Consider the following 18,146-nt stretch of genomic DNA (forward strand, 5'->3'; position numbering starts at 1 on the left):
ATGAGGTGGGAGACTGTTCACTGATCCACAGACTTGTAGGGGTTGGAAGGGACCTCCAGAGATCATAAAGTCCAAGCCCTATGAGACAGGAGTCGTGAAAAAACCCCCATGAGGTATGAGGTTGTGGTGTTCCCATTTATATCCATGAGAGTGAAGTAATGCCCAGCCTGGCAGGGCTTTCTGGATGCCCTCAATGAGCAGAGAGAGCCTTTGTTCTTCACGGTACCCACTGACTTAAAGCTGCTCAGTGGCTGTGACGTGGAAAAAGGGAGCTGGAAGCTTTTTCATAGCTTGGATTTGGATTGGAATATTTGTGCACGTGGAAAAAAACTGGAGGCATTGGGCATCCAGCAGCAGCAATGGGATGGATCAGGCAGCTTTGGTGTGGGAGAGGTGTGGGGTGGTGTTGCTGAAATGGTTTGGCTGATGAAAAGCTCTCAGAGGAACTGTTTACTAAACATTTTTGCAGTCTTTTTGATCTAACATTGCCCTTGTTTAGTTGGCTTCCTAATAGAGGGAGGTTTACATCTTTAATTCCAGCGGGGATAAGGCTGGCATCCCGAGTGGCAGAGGGGGAGCACTGGGCTCCAGCACACCGAGCTGCTGAGACTGGGGGGGGCCATGCATCATTTACACGTGCTGTGAGGGGCTTTGTTCCCCTGAACTTCCTCATTGGATCCCACAGGGACACAGCTTGGCTCATCAAAACAGGAGAGAAAAGTTCAAGAGGGATTTTTCACCCATGGGGACTCAGAAGAGGCTGAGATGTGCAGAGATACCTGCATCACAGGAAGGGGGGAACCCTGTCCTTCTCCTCTGCTGCCCATTGGGCGGGTCATGACAGGTCGGTGACAGTAGTTGGGGTCTGATTTAGCATCGTTGGGACCAACTGCAACTGGTTGGTGGGGAAAAGGAAATGTGAGGGGATAATTCTGAGGAGGAGGAAGAGGAGGTGGCTCTCCAGGTCTGTGACTACAGGTGTGGTAGGGAGACCTGACTGCAGGAAATTGGGGTGGATTCTCAGGAACCAGCATAGAACTGATGGCAGAGAACAATAACTGGTTCTATGCTTACCTCCCCCCCCTGCAGTGAAAGACCTGCCTGCCCCCCTTCGTTGGCTGGGAAGAGACGGGTGCTTTCACTGTCTCTGCATCCAGAGTATTTGTTCTGCTCTCCTGTAGCAGTTGCAGCTGGGGGTGTTACCTCCAGCACAGAGGATAACCAGGTGGCTCCTTCGTCCCACTGTAGTGCAGCTGCAGCCGGCGGCACGGCTGCCTGGCAGTGGCACCCTCTGTGCCTCCCCAGGAGGGAGATGTCAAGTGCTTTGTGGTTTTCTGCATCTTACTGGTCCGTGGGCTCCAAAACCCAGCCCCAGCCTGCTCAGGGGCACGGTGGCATTCCAGGTCCTGTACGAGCACGTGGCTTAGGAGGGGTTGTTAATGTTCAAGGAGTCGTGAGCTTGCACAAAGCCTTGCTTAGGTGTGAATCTGCAAGTGGGGAGCTGGAGAGGTCGGCCACGTGCCGCACGCAGGGGGAGCGAAGGGCTGGTGCTGAGCGCTGGGCCCAGCTCCTCACTGCCCGAAAATCACACTCTGCTCCCACAAGTGCATCTGTGCTGCTGTTACGGCACCAGGCAAAAAAATGGGTCAGAATATCAGTTACAGCTCAAGTAAAACACCCACTGACTTCCAGGGAGTGTAACCTGAAGAAATACTGCTGGGTGAGGTCCAGGGAGAGTTCCTTGCTTCTAAGGACAGCATTTGGCCCCACAACCCCTTCAGCACTCCAAAGGGAACCACGTTTAAAACCCTGTTAAACTACCGATCAGAAGCAGCTCCTGTTAATTGGGTTCCAGCACAGCTAGAACCAGCCCCAGCGCTGCAGGTACCGAAATGACACCCCGTGGCACGTCCTCCACTGAGGTGACGCGGGTATGTCACGTGTTGCTGAATCATGGCTGTGTTTATCTTGTCTCACATCACATCTCTCAGGCACACACACGCAGAGGCAATACCTAGAAGCGTTCCCAAAGCGATCCCCTCAGCCTGCATCTCTGTCACCAGAGCTACGTGCAGGGCTGGTTTGGGGTTAATGACATCTGCTTGAACGGGGGCTCGTTCTGTGGTTAAATTCACTGTGATTGACCTTAGTTTATCTCCAGGTAGATGTAGAATGAACGTGGAATGTTCCCTCTGTTGGGGAAGAGTGCCAGGTATTTTCAAGGAGCGTCACTCCGTTGGTGCTGCCACAGAAATACACACCAGAAACACAACGTTGTTGCTGGGCTCTGTGGTACAGGGGAATGGCAGTGGGAAATAATGAAGTACAGGAGGGACTGGAGCTGCTGGACCGAGTCCCAAGAAGGCCACGGAGATGATGCGAGGGCTGGAGCACCTCTGCTCTGGAGCCAGGCTGGGAGAGCTGGGCTGGTTCAGCCTGGAGAAGGTGCAGGGAGACCTCTGAGCCCCTTCCAGTCCCTTCTTAAGGGGCTCTGGGAAAGCTGGAGAGGGGCTGGAGCCGTGGCAGGGAAGGCCAGGCCCAGGGGAATGGCCTTCAGCTGCAGGAGGGGGATGGAGAGGGGCTGGGGGGCAGAAATCCTTCCTGGGGATGGGGGAAACCCTGGTGCCCAGAGAGGCTGGGGCTGCCCCTGGATCCCTGGCAGGGCTCAAGGCCGGGTTGGATGGGGCTTGGGGCACCCTGGGCTGGGGGTGTCCCTGCCTATGGCAGGGGTGCACTGGGAGGTTCTGAGGGGCCTGCCCACCCACACCAGCCTGGGGTTCTGTGTAAAATCTGGCAAATTATTGGTTGCTTAAATAAGAAACAGCATCAAGCAACAGTTGGCCATAAGAAAAAATCAGTCCAGAGCCCAGTGCCCTGGTGGAGTCCTTGCAGTGGGTGCTGTGGGTGGGTGCAGAGGAAAGAGAAGACCTCCAGCACTCCCATCCCCACAACTTGAGTCAGATCAGACACCTCTCAGCTGGCAGCCCCCACCCCAGAATGTCGTGGGCACCCGTGGCTCCCACAAGTGTTTCCATGTAACGAGACAGTTTCTCTGTGTGTGTGTGTTAATTTTTATGTGCACTTTTATAATGATATTTAGCAGCATAAAACATTGGCACACACTGAACATTGGTGAAAGTTCAGCCATCTCATTTGGGCAGGTTGTGCTTCCAGCCACTCACACTCGCAGACAGTTTAATAACAGTGTTTGGCACAGTCTCCTGGAGCTGCTCAAACTAATTAATGCATTTGCTCCCTACAGGATGAAATGGAGTTTTCAGATTCATTTATAAAATGATGTGCAGGATGGCTAAATGGTCCCTTCTTCTGAACCAGAACTCGGAGTGGTTTGTGTGGGCGCAGAGGGCGGTGTATATTCTCCTGTGAGAAATGTTGGGTGGCTTTGGAAAGAGGACAGGACAATCTCAGCCCCTGCTTGGCACAAGAGGCTCATCCCTGTCCCTCTTTTACAGGGCTGAGAGCTGCTCAGTCATTTGGGCATCGCTTGGCACGGTGGTGTGATTGCCTGGGGGGGGGCTCCAGAGCTGCCCCATCCTCCTCTCTTGTTCCTACAGGTTTCAGAAAGTTATGGACCCATCACATCCCAGCACCCCAGAACGCTCCCCTGCCAAAAATGAGGGCAGAAACGGGGATTTTTTTGGACTTGGGCCCCAGCAAGATGCAATCACTGCTTTTCATTGATTCAAAAGACGACATCAGGCAATAATTCCCCAGGACCCCTGAGTCAGGGAGGTTAACACTAAGCTTGCCAGCTCAAAAAGAAGGTTAAAAAAAAAATAACAGTGATGATTTGATTTGAAATAAACCTTTTCTGAAGAAATCATAGTAAACAAAATGTGTTTGCCTAAGGAAGCCCTCCTAGCAATCAGCCAGTAACACAACTGCTTGTGCTAATGAACCCAAAGCTGTTAATGTGGTTTCTTCAGTTAAATTGATTCATGAATTTTGAAGAGAACATTATCTAATGAATTTTCTTTGAATAGAAAGCAATTAAAAGGACAAATCAGTCTGATTAACCCCAAAGTCACCCTACTGCCACAAATGGTGTACAGTTTGAAATTATATCATAAAAAACTAGAGCAGATTTGCTATCTCTTTGCCCTCTACTAATCCATGTAAATTAATGAACAACAAAGTTAATTTCTTTGATGACCCTTTTCTCGTATCACCTGGATTATGCTGATGTTTAATTTGCTTAATGTTATAATAAAGACTAAACAGATTTTTTCAATGAAGTGATTATCATTCCCTTCAGTTAAGAAGTGATTTTTATTATTTAACACACACATCATGGTGTCTGGGTTTCCTTTAAGAGCGGAGCCACGTTGCGCTGCGTTCCTGGGTAACGCACCGCGTGTCTGTCCCACAGCTCAGGGAAGAAAATGTGTCCAAGCAGGTTGGTTCTTTGCCAAAGCAGGAGACTGAAGCTCTTGGCTGGGGCAAGGGGTCTCTTTCCTCTTCCCCTTTCTCGTTTCCTTTCCTTTCCTTTCCTTTCCTTTCCTTTCCTTTCCTTTCCTTTCCTTTCCTTTCCTTTCCTTTCCTTTCCTTTCCTTTCCTTTCCTTTCCTTTCCTTTCCTTTCCTTTCCTTTCCTTTCCTTTCCTTTCCTTTCCTTTCCTTTCCTTTCCTTTCCTTTCCTTTCCTTTCCTTTCCTTTCCTTTCCTTTCCTTTCCTTTCCTTTCCTTTCCTTTCCTTTCCTTTCCTTTTTCCCTTTCCCTTCTTCCCCTTTCCCTTTCTATTCTATTTCCCCTCCTCTTTCCTTTTCCCTTCCCCTTTCCCTTCCCCTTTCCCTTTCTCTCTCCCTTTCACTTCCCCTTTCTCTTTCCCTTCCTCTTTCCTTTCCCCTTCCTCTTCACCTTTCCCCTTCCTCTTCCCCTTTCCCTTTCCTTTTCCCTTTCCCTTCCCTTTTTTATTTTTATTTAATTCTCCATCTCACTCCCCTCAGTAAGTTGTTCCCTACTTAGCTCTTCGAAGCCCTTCCAAGGGCCATGGAAGAGCCATGAGTGTTCAACCCAACACACACCCAACCCCTCAGTTCTGTTTCATTAAGTGATCCAGGGCTGGGCAGGTAAAGCCCTGAGACAGAACCAAGCTGCTCCTAATGCCTTCCCTTCTTCGTTACCCCAGCAGTCACAACACTTAGAAGCAATTTGCTGCTGAATTAAAATTCAAATGATGGAAGATACCTTATTTTTTATATATATATATATGTATTTTGTCAGAGCCCTGACTCAGGAAGGCTGTGCTGGATGTTCAAGGTCACAGCTAGTCCTTCCGTGTGGTAATGTCTGCGATGCTGAGCAGTAGCTCGGGGGGTCTCGACTATAAAATGCAGTCAGCCAGGATAATACCAAGTCCACTGGCTCTAGGGCTTCTGCTGCTGCGTGTCCCAGCTGAAGTTGGAAATTAGCTGGAGATGCAAGGGCTTTGTGAAATAGGTAGAGCCGGTTATTTCTTCCCTTTTTAATTTGACTCTATGCTAATTTATACTCTGCCAATTTAATGGAAAAACCACATTGTATGAGTTAACAGGATAATTGTACTCGAAGCAAATTAAAACTATAGGAAAATCAAAGCCTTAAATCCTTTTTTATAGTGATCGGTTACTCGGAGAGCGCTCCTGCTAATAATCATGTGTTTAAATGTGGTAATGGGGGATACAGTAACAGGACAGTGCGTTGGGGCTGCTCACATTTAAATTAGCCAGCTGCTGTCGAGGTGTTGGGGATGTTCCATCTGAGGGAGCACGGGATAGAGGAGTGGACAGTGAGGTGGGTCGAGAATTGGCCATCAGTCCAAGCTCAGAGGGTGATGATCAGTGGAGCAGAGTCTGGCTGGAGAACTGTGACTAGTGGTGTTCCCCAGGGCTCGGTGTTGGGTCCAGGCCTGTTTAATATCTTCATTGACAACCTTGATGAGGGAACAGCATCCACCCTCAGCAAGTACCTGATGATACAAAGGTGGGAAGAGTGGCTGATACGCAGGACACTGGAGAGACCTGGACAGGCTGGAGAGCTGGGCAGGGAGAAACCAGATGAGGGTCAACAAAAGCAAGTGGAGAGTCTGGCACCTGGGAAGGAATAACCATTTGTATCAGGACAGGCTGGGGGATGACCTGCTGGATAAGAGCTCAGTGGAGAAGGACCTGGGGGTGCTGGTAGATGACAGGTTGGCCATGAGCCAGCAGTGTGCCCTGGTGGCTAAGAGAGACAATGGGATCCTGGGGGACATCAGGAGGAGTGTGGCCAGCAGGTCAAAGGAGGTGATCCTCTCCCTCTGCTATGCCCTGGTCAGGCCCCACCTGGAGTGTTGTGTCCAGTGCTGGGCTCCCTGGGATAAAAGAGACAGGGATCTCCTGGAGAGAGTCCAGAGGAGGGACAGAGATGCTGAAGGGCCTGGAGCATCTCCCCTGTGAGGAAAGGCTGAGGGAGCTGGGGCTGTTCAGCCTGGAGAGAAGAGCCTGAGAGGGGATCTGATCAATGGGGATCAATAGCTGAAGGGTGGGACACAGGGGCCATGGGCAGCCTCTGCTCAGTGTCTGTGGGGACAGGACAAGGGGCGATGGGCTCAAGTTGGAGCACAGGGAGTTCCCCCCCAATGTGGGGAAGAACTTCTTCCCAGTGAGGGTGAGGGAGCCCTGGGACAGGCTGCCCAGGGGGTGTGGAGTCTCCTTCTCTGGAGAGATTCCAGCCCTGACCTGTCCTAGGGACCCTGCTTGGGCAGGGGTTTGGACCCCACGGGCTCTGGAGGTCCCTTCCCACCCCTGTGATTCTCTGATTCTGTCATTCTATGATCCTGGGTTTCTGAGCTGTTCTTGGTCATCTTTTGCAGACTCATTCACCGGGCAAGTCTTGTGGACCCTGTTGAGAGACGTGAAGTTTGGAGAGGCCGTTTCCTACAAGCAATTAGCCCATCTTGCAGGCAACAGCAAAGCAGCGCGAGCGGTGGGAGGAGCCATGAGGAGCAACCCCGTAAGTCCACGTCAGCTTGGAAATAAAGTTGATGGAAGGTGGTGGATTTAGGGAGCTTTGAGGGCTAAATGTCATTAAATTAAATTTATCTGCTATGAAAACTGGTCTACCATGAGTAATAAGGTCAGTAAGTGTTTTTAATCAGCAATAATGCACAACCCAGTTTAACGTGATTTATTCCCCACCATTGATGGTGTTGGAAAGAGAAACATTCCACTTCTTTTAATTCATCAGCCTCTGCACGTGGTGTTGTTCTTAAACTTTCTTACATATTGTAAGGGGGGTGGAATGTTCCATCACCCAACACAGGCCTCATTTGCAGGGTATGAGTGGCTTTGCCTGTGTCCATCTTACACAGTGAGTAAATTTTGTTCTGGGCTCCTCACCATCAGAAGGACATGGAGGTCCTGGAGCGAGTCCAGAGAAGGGCAACCAGGCTGGGGAAGGGGCTGGAGGGCAAATCCTCTGAGGAGCAGTTGAGGGAGCTGGGGGTGTTGAGCCTGGAGAAGAGGAGGCTGAGGGGAGCCCTTCTCCCCACCTCCCCTGCCCTGCCAGGAGGGTGCAGAGAGGTGGGCGATGGTCTCTGCAGCCAGGGGACAGGAGATGGGACAAGGGGCAATGGGCTCAAGCTGCCCCAGGGCAGGGTCAGCTCAGCTGGGAGGGCAAAGTTCTTCCCTGGCAGAGTTGTGGGGCTGTGGCACAGGCTGCCCAGGGAGGGGCTGAGTCCCCAGCCCTGGGGGTGTTGAACAGAGGGGAGATGAGGTGCTCAGGAAGCTGGGTCAGCACAGGATGAGAATGGTTGGACTTGATGATCTTAAAGGTCTTTTCCAACCTGGTGATTCTGTGATGAGATGCTGCCATTGGAGTATGTGAGGACTCCATGTGTGTTTGCATGTGGAACAGCCATGGAATTACAGGCTGAGGCTGGGAGATGTGCAGGGATACACACGTGCCTGGGAACGGGCAGGGCTGTCATCACAGCGCCGAGTATTTTTTATCGTCAGCTTTCTATTGTGAAATATTGGGGCAGTATTATATTAATATAGCTCCTTTTCCCTAAAGCTATACATTATTATCTATAATGTGCTTAAATTTTCTTCTGCTGAGGCCAGAAAACACTGCAGCCCTGGGATGGGATGGGAAATAGCAATAATAAGATAGGACCCCGTTTAAAAAAAAATTGCAGTGGCTTTGCTGTATATTTTCAGAACTATTTTCATCCTTCCTCACAGGGGAACAAGCAGGAATTTTCACACCACAACCTGCTGTTACCGCTGCTTTGGATGCTGCTGCTCCACTGCAGCCTGAGGGCAAAGCCGGGTACCTTCGGAGGCGATAGCAATTACATAGCCCTTTGCACAACACTGTATTGTTATTCTTTGAGAACTGCTTCCTGCAGGTTTGCATTCTATTGCCTTATCTTAATGTACACTGGATTATATTGGGAAGCACTCCATCACATTAAAATAGTTTGTATTGTCAAGTACAATGCAGCATCCTGACGGAAGGCAGCCTCTCCCTGCTCCTCTGAGCTGCCTCATAGGGAAGCCCCACAGACACCTGGAATATCAGGGTGTGCTGCTGTAGTGAGCGTAGAGGCTGCAGCCCAGTAGGCACTGTGTGAGTGCCTGTGTGAGGGTACCTGTGGAGGCTGGACGAGTATAAACACACCCACGGTCTGTTTATCAGATGAGATATTGAGCTCTGGGTCTGACTAAACACTTCATTAAACCACACACGTCCTGGGGGGGCCAACACCTGAGCTGGGGCTGTTCAGCCTGCAGAGAAGAGCCTGAGAGGGGATCTGATCAATGGGGATCAATAGCTGAAGGGTGGGACCCAGGGGCCATGGGCAGCCTCTGCTCAGTGTCTGTGGGGACAGGACAAGGGGCGATGGGTTCAAGTTGGAGCACAGGGAGTTCCCCCCAATGTGGGGAAGAACTTCTTCCCAGTGAGGGTGAGGGAGCCCTGGGACAGGCTGCCCAGGGGGTGTGGAGTCTCCTTCTCTGGAGAGATTCCAGCCCTGACCTGTCCTAGGGACCCTGCTTGGGCAGGGGGCTGGACGCCATGGGCTCTGGAGGGCCCTTCCAACCCCTGTGATTGATTCTGTGATTCTGGGGTGTTGTTAATGTCTCAGTGTGACATGCAGAGAGCTGCAGCGCTCAGGACCTCTGCACTTGCTGCATGAGCATTGGGATGGAGGTCCTGGGCTCGGGGAGCAGTTGGTTGGTTGTGGCAGAAACAGGAGGGTTTGTTAGGCAGTGGAGCAGTGGGGTTTCCTTGGTGGGAGAGGAGCTGGCACTGGCCAGTCCTGGCTCTGAGGAAGCAAAGGAGGAGTGAATTCCTCTGCTGCAGAAAACAGCAGAGCGTCTGTGAGCACCTTGAGATGCTTCCATCAGCTAAAGGACTAAATTATAAACACTGTGGCTGAATCCTGGGCGTGATTTAATGCAGATAGTGATAGTCAAAAGGTGCATTGGAAATCAGTCCAAGCCAGGCACTGCCTGGCTCCTTAAACACGGTGCTAAAATCGTGGCTCTCTCCTTTTCCCACAAACTACCAGAGTGTTTCTCCCTTTTACGAATCCAGGGATGGTCTGTGATTTTGGCAGCGTGCATTCCACAGGTTTCCTTCCCCTTTGTAGTCGGGTTGCTTCACATAATTCATACGATGACCTTCAACTTTATGAGAAGGTGGAATAGGTGCCAGCAGCAGCTGAAAGATGCGACATCTTCGCCTCAATTTATGCCAAGGACATGGTGGGGATGGCTCACCTTTTGCAGGAGAAACTTCAAATAGTTTACTGCAGTTCAGATTGATTGCAAGGTCTGTGGTCCTCAAAGGGAACCCATAAAGTTCAATTAAAAATCTCATTAGACTACTATAGGAGGATCAAAAAGAAATCACAGAGACTCATGGGAAATGGCGACTGTTGGGCTGATTAGTCCAAGGCCATCCTAAATGACTGTTCTGTGCCTTAAATAAGACGTCTTCAGCGGTGTGTTAACAGCAGCCATAGCTGCTTACCTTGTGTTCTCTGTGTGGGACTGTTCAGCCTGGAGAGAAGAAGACTAAGGGGGCACCTTATTAATGTTTATCAATATCTTAAGTATGGGATGCAGGGGGACATGGCCAGCCCCTTTTCAGTGTCTGTGGGGACAGGACAAGGGGTGATGGCTGCAAGTTGGAGCACAGGGAGTTCCCCCCCAGTGTGGGGAAGAACTTCTTCCCAGTGAGGGTGAGGGAGCCCTGGGACAGGCTGCCCAGGGGGTGTGGAGTCTCCTTCTCTGGAGAGATTCCAGCCCTGACCTGTCCTAGGGACCCTGCTTGGGCAGGGGGTTGGACCCCATGGGCTCTGGGGGTCCCTTCCCACCCGTATGATTCTGTGATATCCTCTCCATTTCCACTCAGGCCCAGCCCAGTGTACCGCTCGATGCTGGTATCAATCCATCCAGCATTGAGGATGTTTATTCAGCCAAAACCTTTTAAGTGTTGGAGGTGGGAAGGAGTAACCACGTGTTTATGGGAAGACTGGGACATGTGGATCTGAAGCGTTGCAGCCACATCCAGCTCCTTGCGCATCAATTCCTCCAGTGGCTGGTGATAACCCAGAGCCCACGATGGCTCACAACCAGCCCAGGCTTCGTTTTGGTCAGGGAGGATGGGGAGAAGAATCGATGGGACACGAGAAGAGGAAAAGTGTGGCAATAAATCTGGATGGGCCACAGATCCCACTCCTCTCACACATTGCCACGGGAAAGGTCATTCCTTGCGGGGCGCCGTTCCTGTTGTGTGTTATAACCTGCTATTTCAGCCGTTTCCACCGCAGCCCAGCTGATCTGGCTGTGACAGGTTGGCAGTTTGTGGAGGTCTCCAGCCCATCAGCAGGATAATGGGACGGGCAGGTTTCCCTGCCTCAAACTGCAAACTCTGTAACGAGGCGCAGCGCCGCGGCCAAGCGCCGCTCCGCTCCCTCCTCAGAGTTTGCTAAATGCAGTTCAAAGGCAATCGATACCTGGCATGGGGACATGGGGAGGGGTTTTTTTCCTCTCCCCCCCTCACACCCCCACTCCTTCCCCACCTTTTTTTTCTAAACAAACGCCTTATCCAGGAGTTAGTTTATTCACAGATTGCCACGAGCGTTAATGACCGCCCCAGTCTTGTTCTGCCAGTCACCCAGATGGCTGTTGATAAAGATTTAGCATCATGTTCTGAGTGTCAGGGCTGTCAGTAGTGCTGAACCATTTGACCAGAAGAAAAAACGCACAGGGAGCTATTGATTACAGCTTCTCAGTGTCACTTGTTCACCAGGATTTAGGTATTGATGAGGCTGCGAGTGAAAACAAGCTCTTTCCCTTGTGGGCTCCTACCCAGAAGAACAAAAGCAAAGTTGGAGAAAATATTCAGCTGCTGCCCGAATCAGAGGGACTCCGTTATTGATCCGAGGGCCCCTTCATGTTATTTTTGTTGGAGACAAATCTATGGGTTTGGAAGTTTTATAGCGTTTGAGGTAGGGTCTGTGTAAGTGATGGATTCATGTATTAGATGAATTAGATTTCACAGCGTGAGGATTTCAGTGAAGCTATAATATTATGAGCTGCTTGGTTTATTGATAAAAATTACATTAAATGTAGCCGAGGCATTAAAGCTCCAGACTAGGGTAGTGCTCCCTCTAAAATGTCCTTAGGGCCCTAATAAATTTTAGCAGGTTTAATTATTTTAGTAGTCTGAAAGTTGTCACCACAATTAAGCCAAACTGAAGCAATATTCAATATTTTTAAATTACAGCACTGATAACAGCCTCAGCACCACATGTCCTGGCTATGAAATCCTTTATTTCGGGCATGGAAAAAGCTCCATTGATTTCATACCCTCCTCTTCTTGCTCCATGGCAAGAGGCTCAGCCACTCATCCCTGTATTCATGAACAGGTCCCACACTGACCCAGGCATCATCCAGGAGCGCAGCGTGACAGCTCACACCACCTGGATTTAAAGTCCTTCATTCCCTCCACGTGGGCACACCTTCCATCTGCTAGCATAATTGAGGAGGAGAATCACAGAATCACAGGGGTTGGAAGGGCCCCCCAGAGCCCACGGGGTCCAACCCCCTGCCCAAGCAGGGTCCCTAGGACAGGGGCTGGAATCTCTCCAGAGAAGGAGACTCCACACCCCCTGGGCAGCCTGTCCCAGGGCTCCCTCACCCTCACTGGGAAGAAGTTCTTCCCCACATTGGGGGGGAACTCCCTGTGCTCCAACTTGAGCCCATCGCCCCTTGTCCTGTCCCCACAGACACTGAGCAGAGGCTGCCCATGGCCCCCTGTGTCCCACCCTTCAGCTATTGATCCCCATTGATCAGATCCCCTCTCAGTCTCTTCTCTCCAGGCTGAACAGCCCCAGCTCCCTCAGCCTTTCCTCACAGGGGAGATGCTCCAGGCCCTTCAGCATCTCTGTCCCTCCTCAGATCCCTGGCTTTTTTATCCCAGGGAGCCCAGAACTGGACACAACACTCCAGGTGGGGCCACCGACCTACCTCCCTGACCGAAGTCCCCAGCACACAGACATCCCCCAGCCCCAGCTCGAGTGTCTTCACCCCGGCTGAGCAGCTGCAGGGAACCAGCTCAGGAAGAGATTTGGACCCCTGTCTGTAGCAAGATTTATAGCCTTGCAGTCAAAATATCCCCGTTTACTGTTTCTGCTTTTAAAGAATTGCAAATTAACCTTGGAGGGTTTTTTTTTTTACAGTGTATTATTATGGCTGGTTATTGCTTTGTCACTCAAGACAATCTGCCTGCAGTAACTCCTGCACGTGGGTTGTAAAGATGGAGAAATCCCAAAACAGGAAAACACTTGCAAAAGAACAACTTTAAAGAAGCTGTAAAGCTAGCACGGGATGGCACGGGGTAGAGTAAGGATTGTTATCGCTACTCACAGGAGTTGTGGATGTGTAACTCACTCGTGGCATCGCCAACCCCAAATAAAGCACCTATTCCAAGCATTTTGCTTATTAAACCTTGATTAACAATAAGCACCGATGGGTATTCCTGGTTAACGTGATAGCCTATGGGCTGAGATGGAGATTTTTGAATTTGAAGGCATTGAAATCACCTATCAAAACCAAATTCCCCCAAAATAAACAATTTACAAAGGTCTGGCCAGTAGCTGTCTGGCTCCTTTGGGCTCTGCCTGTCCCAGGCTCACATATGAACACGGCTTGAACTACGTTGATGTAACTATTAAATGGGATTAAAATGCATCCTGTATTTTAAGTAAGTAAGTAGGGAATTGGCCTGTGTGTCTGTATATAACTACACTCTGCTTTCTTTGACATAGCATACCCAAATTTGTGAAAACCTGGGCTTTTGAGCAACTTACTGTTTCCACAGCTATCCAGTTACCTACGATCGAATTACTACGTGGTTACCAAAACACACAGGGCGTGATTAGAGATGATGTATTGCACTTTTTATGGTGTGTACTTCAACTGTGGTAATCACCTGTAATAAAAAATATTTCAAAAAGCCCCAAACCCACCATGTTTATGTCTGTCCAGGAGTTACCAGCCTGGTCCATATCTCCACGTGTTGGTTCTTCAGAACCTGTGGCATTTGGCTGTAAATGATACAAAGCAGAAAGCACAAGGAGGAAAAAACACTTTTAAATGGGTTAGGTGTGAATTAAATCTCTCCTGGTGTAGGTTTTAAAGATTCATTCAACCCATTTTGGATTGACTTGCTGTTAAATAATAAATAGTGCCTTGTTCTTAGGCAGGACTTTGCAGCGGTGAGCGTGGAGGTGCTGCAGCCAGGGGAGGAGATCTGCTGGGGCAGTGGGGCTTGGGAAGTCCCACTCGTCACCTCTTCCAGTCCTGGGATGGTGATGATGGTGATGAACACTCATCCTGTATGCCCACCATGTTCCTTTGCTGCGTTGGAGTCTTCTAGGCTCCCATCACCCACCCTGGGTGCTGAGGTCTGGGCTGCTGGAGGGGGCTGGCACGGGGCAGGAACATCGGCTTCCCATGGAGGTTTTTTGGAGGGGGGATTTAATCTACAGGCTTTATCCTTGTAAGACTTTACATCGGGTTTGTGTACTGAAAATTCTGCCTGTGTTTATTTTTTCCTAAGAGCTGGGTTGGTCTTGAGAACCCACGATCAGCACTGTTTGCGCATCGTAGCCCAGGGACCTCCATCCCTGTCCCTGCTGGTCCCGTGGCAGGGGAGTCCTGCTTTAACAGCAGATTTACAGGCATCTTCCCCTCCACTCTCCCCTTTTCTCAATGCTCCTGTCTCCGTTCTGGTGTGTTTTACAGATCCCCATCATCATCCCGTGCCACAGGGTGATTCGCAGCAGCGGGCAGACCGGCAACTACGGCGGAGGAAGCGTCCTGAAGGAGTGGCTTCTGTCGCACGAGAAGCTGCAGAGAGAGAAGTTAGCAAAGTGATGTGCCTCAGCCCTGGCTGCTGACCAGCCAGGACATGCAGCCACGGGTACCTGGCTCATAATGAGCTCTCAGAGCACCCAGCAGAATCCAGGAAAACGGTAAATATTGGAGTGACATAGAAACACACACGCAGCATCCGAAGTGACGCGCGCGGTGGCCCCGCTGTATTAGAAGAGCGGGATGCATCCTGAGGGATGCAGCTCCTCTGCCCTTCCCTGTTTTCTATATTTGGTGGCAGAATGAGCACAGCAGCCCAGTCCCGTTGGGGGGGGGGGGGGGGTTGTCCCCATCTCCAGCCCTGTTTTGTTCTATGTTTAATGTCCCTTCAAGCACCTGGGGTCTGCCAGTCTCCATCACCCACGCTGGGTGCTGAGGTCTGGGCTGCTGGAGGGGGCTGGCATGGGGCAGGAACATTGGCTTCCCATGGAGGTTTTTGGGAGGGTGGGATTTAATCTACAGGCTTTATCCTTGTAAGACTTTACATTGGGTTTGTGTATTAAAACTCATGCCTATGTTTATTTTTTTCCTAAGAGCTGGGTTGGCCTTGAGAACCTGTGAAAGGATAGGGATAAGGGAGTGGGAAGGACATGGATAAGGTGAGGTGTGGGCTGCCCTGAGGAAGCAGCTGGCTCGCTGAGAGGGCGGCCAGTGGGTCTGTACCCGCTGCTGGCACGGGGGTCCCTGCCAGCCCCCTGCCCTCATGTGTACAGCTGTGGGAGTCACAGGCAGGCAGTGGGATGCCCTCAAACGCAGGTGGCTGTCAAATCGCTTGTTCTGGGCTTTTCTTTTCCATGGTGGGAAATCAAAGTCTTTTCCCTTGTGACTGGTGCAGGCAGCGGGGGGAAGAGGAGGGGCTGGGGAAGGGGATGAGAAGCAGTTGGTAAACGAGCGGTTGGAGTAGCACAACTTGGGCACAATACTGGAAAGCTCCTCGTAGCCACCCCTTTCTCAGCAGCCCATCTCCCTGTGCTGCCCGAGGAGTTTTCCTTTGGATTGTGGGCGTTCCTCCGTTAGGCAAAGCTTTATTTCCCATAGCCTGTCCCTTAGAAAGGACACAAGAGCTACTAAAGCCAAGTTTGAAGGGGGGGGTTTAAGCAGGGTTCTCCGTGAGCCACCAGCAGCTGAAAGATTTTCAGTTTGGGAATCGTAAATTCCAAGATGGAAATACTGATCCTCCTTTTATGGGCTTTATCATGTTTTCATGGGCGCCTCTTTAGAAAGGGGCCACCACTAACCAACAAGCTCCCACCTTCCGCTGCATTAGTTAATGTGGGGTTATTGATATCTCAGAATTACTTCAATAAAAGAACTGCTTTGCATGTACCAGTGTCCTCCTCTATGTTTATAAATAAAACACGCCGCCTGATATATGGGGAAAATAAACTACACCCAGCTGTGCAATATAAAGCTGTATTTTTATCAAGGGTTTCTGGTGGCAATATAAACCACGAAAGCAAAGCTCAAGTGGTTTGTACGTGTCACCAGAACCCCGAGATAAAAATATAGCCTTATAATATGTACAGTTTGGGTGTATTTTATTGATTATATTTTTTTTTCAGAAGGCACACCACCAACAAAGGAACCAGGGAGGGATGTGCAAACTTTCACCTCTCTCCTGTCCGCGCCCCTAGCTGGCTTTACCAAGGAGTTTGGGGTTTGGGGGATCCCTGGGTGCAGTGAGAAGGTGCAGTGGCTTTCAGGGGGGTGACACTGTTCCAAAGGAGGCGGGTGGCTTGTTCCCCAGAAGCCTGGGCTGGGACTGGGGTAGGGCAGGGGCACTGGTCGGGCAGGGGTAGGAGGGACAGGGGCAGGGAGGGATGGACAGGACAGGATGGACAGGACAGGAACAGCACAGAGACAGGCAGGGTGGGCCAGACAGAGGGACATGGATATATGGACAGGGACAGACAGATGGACAGGACAGATGGGCAGGACATACAGACAGCCGGACAGGACAGACAGGGCGGGGACAGATAGAGAGATGGACAGGACTGACAGGACATACAGACAGGCGGACATACAGACAGGACAGACAGATGGACAGGACGGACAGGACAGGACATACAGAGAGGCAGATGGACAGGATGGACAGACAGGCAGGACAGATGGACAGACAGACAAGACAGATAGGCAGGACAGGGACTTTCAAACAGACAGCCAGACAGGCAGGGCAGACAGACAGCAGGACAGGACAGGACAGACAGCCGGACAGGACAGACAGCCGGACAGGACGGACAGCCGGACAGCCGGACAGGACAGGACAGACAGCCGGACAGGACAGACAGCCGGACAGGACGGACAGCCGGACAGGACAGGACAGACAGCCGGACAGGACAGACAGCCGGACAGCCGGACAGGCCCCGCGGGCCCGGCCGCGCTGTGCGCGCTCTGCCCAACAGAGGGCGCCCCGGCGCAGGGGACGGGGCTCCGCCGGGTCCCAGCGCCCCCCCGCTCCCGCCCGGCGGCGAGAAGCGACCGGCGCGGTGCGGTGACAGGAGCGGCCCCGCAGGAACCGCGGGGCTGGGGCCGCGCTCCGCTCCCCCGGCCCGGCGCCGGCATGTGCCGCGCGGGGCCGCGGCCGCCTTCGGGGATGCCGGTCGGGCAGCCGGTGGCGGGGCCGGGGTCCCTCTCTCCGCATTTGCGGGCCCGGCCGGGGCAGCGCTGCGGCCCTGGCCTGCAGCCGGGCTCCTCCGAGCGAGCGAGTTCCCAGCCCCGGGCCTCGCCGCGCTTTGAAGCGCGGACGCGGAGCCCCGGGCCGCAGCCGGCGCGACAGCCGGCTCTGCGGCAGCTGGTGCCGGCACACGCTGGGCGAGCCCGTTTCCAGGGCCCCAGATAACGGAGGAGTCGGGAATAGTGTTTGTTTTGGCGGAACGACACTTGTAACCACACAGATGCCCTTGGCCGCGGGTGAAACCGAACCCTGCGGCGGGTCACTGTGTCTCCCCCCATCCCTGGCTGGGGTTTGGGGGGTTTCCCCAGCCCGAGGCCAACAGAAGTCTTTCCGAAGGAGTACGTGGTATTTCCTGCAGCAGATTGGCAGCTGCACTGGGATGTAAGGCAGAGGTTGTGCCCCACGCATCGATTCCCAACGGGGAAGGGCCCGGGCTGGAGGGCGGTCACAGATCACGGTCACACCAGTGGAGTCTGCAGGGTAATGAGCTCGTACTGGAAGCATCTTGAACAGAAAACAGGTTCATTGTGGCCGTAGGGACACTTTTAGACACGTGCCCAAGTTTCCTCTTCCTTTGGAGTCAGAGGAGTTCCTCATCAGATCAGGGCACGGGAGGTTTGGGCCATAAAGTCGCCATTTGAGGGTCGTAAAGTCACCATTGGATTTTTCTGAGCAGTTCTCAAGCACTTCTTAAGCCATACTCAGTGTTTGCTGTATGGTGTAGTGGTTGAGTAAGGGACGGTGACATTGGCAGGACAGTACTGTCACTCTCTGAACGACAAGGGCTACAGAGATGCTGAAGGGCCTGGAGCATCTCCCCTGTGAGGAAAGGCTGAGGGAGCTGGGGCTGTTCAGCCTGGAGAGAAGAAGCCTGAGAGGGGATCTGATCAATGGGTATCAATAGCTGAAGGGTGGGACCCAGGGGGACATGGGCAGCCTCTGCTCAGTGTCTGTGGGGACAGGACAAGGGGCGATGGGCTCAAGTTGGAGCACAGGGAGTTCCCCCCCAATGTGGGGAAGAACTTCTTCCCAGTGAGGGTGAG

General features: G+C 51.9%; 1 protein-coding gene across 1 annotated transcript in view; it reads left to right on the plus strand.

Moving 5' to 3' along the window:
* Window positions 1-14,699, plus strand: part of MGMT (O-6-methylguanine-DNA methyltransferase) — a 161,923-nt gene extending 147,224 nt beyond the window's left edge. The window contains exons 5-6 of the mRNA XM_084265386.1: window positions 6,851-6,990; window positions 14,301-14,699. Of these exons, the coding sequence (XP_084121512.1) occupies window positions 6,851-6,990; window positions 14,301-14,432 (272 nt within the window). The 3' untranslated portion in view covers window positions 14,433-14,699. The remainder of the gene's footprint in view (window positions 1-6,850; window positions 6,991-14,300) is intronic.
* Window positions 14,700-18,146: the final 3,447 nt, after the last annotated feature.

The sequence above is a fragment of the Gallinula chloropus genome, assembly GCF_964237585.1.
Source record: "Gallinula chloropus genome assembly, chromosome: 5".
Taxonomy (NCBI): Eukaryota; Metazoa; Chordata; class Aves; order Gruiformes; family Rallidae; genus Gallinula; species Gallinula chloropus.